We start from the raw sequence: 5,534 nt of genomic DNA, 5'->3' as shown, positions 1-5,534 counted from the left end.
ACATAAAGGTTTATCTTTCTGTTAGTAACTGTCGTATACGGCATATCACAAACAATAATTTTAATTCATCACGATCGTGATAAAATCTGACGTAATAACTGTCGTATATGGTAATTTTTACAAAAAATTTAATTCTCAATCATTAATTAAGATTTATGTGTTTTTATACTAGTGAAGAGACCGTATTAATTAGTAAGTATTTCTTTGTTCAAAACAAACACACCCCTCCAAATCCCTTTTTTTTTTTTTTTTTTTTTCCCTCTGGTTTAACTTCTCCATGTAAAATTTCGTAAGCATTAATATTAATAATGTTCCCATTTCCGGCCCATAAAAATGAAGAACAAGTTTATTAATGGCGGAATTGGTTGATTGAAATGGGGTTGGGTTTTCACTTTTGCGGCCAAATTAAAGACCTTTAACAACAATGAGTGCTCTTCTCAAAAACCCCAGAAGAGAAAGCGTGGAGATTGACGACGACGACACCATGATGCCGCCGGCGGAAGAGAACGGCGACCCAGATAGCAGACAAGACCAAGAAGACGCCCTCATCGCTCTGATTGAGCACCGCGCTCAGGAAGTGGAACACAATCGCCGGAGACGGGAGTATTACCAATCCAAGGTTTGCATGACACCGTGTTCATTTTTCATGCTTCATTTTATATAATCACATTTTGGGTTCTGTGTGAATGATGCTGCTTTTTTTTTTTTTTGGGTTTGTGCTTGCTCTGCTAAGCTTTATTGGGTTTCTGATTGTTTCAACTTTACATGTTTGGTTTCAAGTTCCAGCTACTGTTTTTGAGCTGCTGTTGTGTTTATGTTATTCATATTGGCTGTGGGTTAAACTAGGGTCAATCCGTTAATGGGTTTAGTGGGTACATGTGAGATAACACCGAAAGGAAATAAAGTTTGCATCTTTTGTTTTCTTGAAATGATGTTTGAGCCTGGATTCTTATTGTTTAGTTGCTACTCAAAATGTTAATCTGAATCACAGTGGATTGAAGTGAAAATCACCGAGTCAAGAAATCTAGCTAGGTGTTTTTTTTTTTATATGTGCCCTGTAACCATGAGTGTTTTTCTATGTTTCCCAATCCATGATATGCCTTTTGAGGGAATTTATGCGTTAATTATGGGTTTGGAAAACTGGTGCAGCTTGTTGAAGCAGAGAAGAGGTTGAATGAGTCTCAAACTAAATTGGCTCGACTTCGATCCCAAAACAAGGCAGCGTCGACTAAGGTGTCTCCGAGTAATGGAATTAAAAGTGTAAAGGAGGAGCGCAGATCAATGAGTCCTATCCCTTTAAGAAGCCGGCCTCAATCTAAAACAGAACTTTTAATTCCTGCTGTCACTCCAAAAGTTTCCCAACCTCCGAAAGTGGCAGGGTCTAGTGGGAAGGCACAAGTTAGTTCTAGTTCTCAAGCCAGCCCGGCAGTTTCTAGTCAGTCTATTAGTGCTAGCAAAGAAAAAGGAGATAAGTCTTATAGAAGTTCGTCAAAGCAGGATGTTGAAGTTCAAGATAAAGGGACAAAACGGAAGTTCGGTAAGACTCTTGGCTGTTGACTGGCCTCGTGCTGTCACCTCAAGTTCTTGACTGTTTTTCTTTAGGTTACATGCTCACAATATTTCTCTGTGTTATTTTTATTCAATTTCATGTGTGTATGTCTGATTGGGAAAATTGTTTGTATTTCAGAGGAGAAAGAACATAAAGAATTAATTCCGATGGTTCGTACTAGCTCCAAACCCTCTATAATCCAGTGCCATTCAAACAATCACATATCCAGTCATCACAAGAGAAAGTTGAGATGTCTTTATATGTGTCCAGTGAATGATCAGCTTTTTGCAACCAGGTATAACATTACGAGTTATGAGGAACAAGTGTATTTCCCTGTTTTTAACTCATCATCAATCCACGTACTATCTATTGTCTTAATTTCACTCTTCTAATCTTTCACCTTTGAGTATGAGGGAACAAATCCTATAAAAAAGTGTAAACCCTCCTGTTGTAAGATTAAGTTGTGTCTTCTACTGCCCATGGTCTTTTGTTTAATAGTGGTGTTTGAGTGTGAGTCTTTAAATGAGACTTTGTAATTAAAACATTCAATTTTCGAATATCCTGTATGGCTGTATCTTTTTGCATTCAGGTAGCGCAGATGTAGGTATTTTGTTATTTATTTATTTTTTATTATTATTATTATTTTATAAGGTTATGTCACTGCTTTGAATCTTGTTCTTAAGTTCGTAACTTTCCACAATTCCATGTGCTCTATTACACTGAGTTGAGGGATATCCTAATATTTTATGTGATTTAGAGTTTTGGAATGATAGTTTTATTGTGAGCTGCCCTAGAACCTAAAAGAAAGATGTTGTCTATTCTGTCATAGAACTACGAGATGCATGAAATGCTGCTGATAAACATGGTCAAATCTTATACAATTGCTTTCGATTTTGCAGCGCTTTGGATGGACTGGTCAACTTGTGGGAAGTTCAAGGCAGGGGGTAAAGTCTGAACTTTCATACTGTTAGTCTGTTACACAATTAGTTCCAAAATTGCATTGCTTGTTTGGTAGCAGCATAAACATAAATTAGAGGAAAATGAAACATAATGTCTACTTACATACTTCAGGATTTGATAGAGATATATGCAAACGGGTGGACTGAATAGTTTGTTTCATAAGAAAGAGTTGATGAAAATGCATGGACGGTGCCTCTTCATTATAAAAAAGATAATGTTTGGTCAATTGTAGTGTACCGCACACCACCCCCCCCCCCAAACACACACACACACAACCGCACGTCCAGTTAGCAAAAGTATGCTTTCTAGTCTCTGCTTCTAGAGGAAAGATGTCCTTAGTTGACTAATGATGTGGACAGATCTTTCTTGTTATTGGGACTTTGGAAGAGTTACTTAGACAACCTGGAAGCTTTTTGATGGGAAACCAGGTGGGATTAGTTATAGCAATCTCTAGAATGGGGACCCTGTTTAAATGATCTTTATTTTGTTGCCCAATCTCCCAGCCCATTATTACAATTAGTTTTTAACATTTTCTTTTCACATTTCAAAAACTGACGCTGTGTGGTGTGCTATCTGGTGGTCTATGTAGTTATCTTGGTGTCTCAGTATTATTAATCGTTCTCAATTTTCCTTCTCTAGTTTTTAAGTGGAAAGTTGCTATCCAATTTTGTAGTGCACATGTGTGTTCTTGTTTTTGGATTTGCAGGCCAGGTGCTTCTACCCTACCCAACTAATTGTTTTTGTGTGTTCCATTTGTTTCTTTTGCTTGTAGGTCAGGTGCTTCTCTACTTAGTACTACAGATTGCCAATCCCCAAAGCAAAGGAGATGGCCAGAAGATATTGCCTGGCATCCCCATGGAAACAGCCTATTTTCTGTGTATACTGCTGATGGTGGGGAATCACAAGTATCAGTTCTAAATCTAAATCGAACACAAGGGGTAAGGGCTGTGGTTAAAATAATGTCGCAATTGTGTGTTGGTATCACTTGGGATAAATACATAGAATTATATGGGGCTGGAAGAGCATGCCCTCTGCCCCCAATATAGAGCACCCATAGAGAAGTTTGGTTCCTCTTTTAGATATTTTTCCAACTCTGATTCTAGTTTTTTCCGCGTTTGACAGAAACCTCGTGTTACTTTCTTGGAAGCCAAGCCTCATGTGAAAGGGATTATTAACAGCATAGTTTTCCCACCTTGGGAGAATACCTGCTTTGTCACTGGTGGTAGTGATCATGCTGTTGTACTCTGGAAAGAGACGGATGCAGAAAATGTCTGGAAACCAAAGCAATTGCATAGGAGTATACATTCATCTGCTGTTATGGGCGTTGCTGGGATGTGGCAAAAGCAAATTATACTATCTGTGGGAGCAGACAAGAGGATTGTTGGCTTCAATGCTAATATGGAAAGAACAGAGTTTAAGCATCAGATAGATAGTAAATGCATGAGTGTTTTGCCAAATCCTTGCGACTTTAATCTATTCATGGTTCAAGCAGGGTGAGAACACTCGTGTTTTGAAGCTAGAATCTTTGTGTGCCACTATCCTTTTAGAAAATTGTCCCCTAGTACTTGTCTTTGCATGGTGTGTTATATTATTTGCAAAAATGATTCATGATCGATGGGCAGTTTTTGTAGATTATTGTTATTGACCATAATAGTGTTGTGTAAAACTTTCGGCTTGTTAGTCTTGCTTCACAACATCATCTTAAGCCAACTCCATTTGTTTTCATATGCAGTACTCATGAGAAGCAGCTCCGACTATATGATATCAGACTGAGGCAAACAGAGATACATGCTTTTGGGTGGAAGCAAGAGAGCAGTGATTCTCAATCGGCTCTGATAAATCAAGCTTGGTCTCCTGATGGTTTATACATCTCATCCGGTACTGCTGATCCTATGATTCACATATTTGATATCAGGTATAACGCCCAGAAGCCTTCCCAATCCATTAAGGCTCATCAGAAACGGGTTTTCAAAGCTGTATGGCTCTGCACTAGCCCCTTCTCATTTCTATATCCTCTGATCTGATGGTTGGTTTACACAAAATCTCATAGACTCCAGCTATCAGATATCGGCCCTTTGAAGGAACTAGTCCTTCATTTTGTATTGGTATTCAAAGCACTGTAACTTGTCTTCGAGAGGAATAACTTTTCATAGGGCATTCAAAGCCGCTAAGCGGATGAGAATGTATTGGATGCAATTTTGAGGAAGTGAGGAGGGTATGTTGCTGGGTTTAAGTAACCTCTCTAGCCTTCATTTTTCAGCTGGTGGTTGCTGAATCAAAAGTTAAAAGAGTATGAATGGACCATAAGATATGTTCCTTAGACTTGACTCCAATTGTTCTTGTACTCTAGCCTCCACTTCAAATTCGTATGGCTATTAATCCTACCTTGGGTTATTGACTTCTTGGTATTTGGCCAAAGCAAAAAGAAATAGTTAAAAGTGTTAAACTATTTTGGTCCATACATGTTGCCCCGTTTGCTACTATTTTCCGGATTTTTTTTGCTATCAGAGTTCAATTTTCGTCGGTGTAAACGGTGACGAGTATGTCATATACGGGGGATGATATGTTCTGCTGACAATATCATTTTCATGTTCTGCTGACAATATCATTTTCCTCATGAAAATAATATCATTCCTTTTCTCTAATTCTTCACCTCAGCGTGAGTGAAAAAGAAGAGAGCAGCTAGCAACTTTTGACGAAACAGAAGGTAACTTATGAATTGATACGCCTAAATAGTGAAAGAGGGTGAGTGAGTATAAAACAAAGCCTCGGCAAACACCATTCCCAGCTGATCCAAGTGAAACGCTGGGGACACTGAAAGGGATATACAGAAAAACCAAACATAAAGATTATGAGAAGTATGCGCTTTCAAAGTTAAGCGGTCTGAAACAAAATTAGCCTCCTGATAGATATGCTGGAACATTACTGACTGAAACTGAAAGGTGAGAGCCTATATATCCTGCAAAAGTGTTTTAATCCGCCAAGGAGTTTGACATCTGCCTTGAACACAGTCTATTGCTAACTT

General features: G+C 38.4%; 1 protein-coding gene across 1 annotated transcript; it reads left to right on the top strand.

The window, feature by feature from the left end:
- Positions 1-329: 329 nt before the first annotated feature.
- LOC112175618 lies at positions 330-4,968 on the top strand. Its single transcript, XM_024313321.2, is given in 8 exon segments — positions 330-619; positions 1,150-1,537; positions 1,688-1,844; positions 2,449-2,493; positions 3,282-3,447; positions 3,632-4,002; positions 4,242-4,498; positions 4,501-4,968. Coding segments are annotated over 8 exon segments (1,638 nt in total). The 5' UTR covers positions 330-424; the 3' UTR covers positions 4,560-4,968.
- Positions 4,969-5,534: the final 566 nt, after the last annotated feature.

This window comes from Rosa chinensis, chromosome 7 (assembly GCF_002994745.2).
Source record: "Rosa chinensis cultivar Old Blush chromosome 7, RchiOBHm-V2, whole genome shotgun sequence".
Lineage (NCBI taxonomy): Eukaryota > Viridiplantae > Streptophyta > Magnoliopsida > Rosales > Rosaceae > Rosa > Rosa chinensis.
The sequence above is the reverse complement of the archived record's forward strand: the minus strand, read 5'-3'. Positions and strand labels throughout refer to the sequence as shown.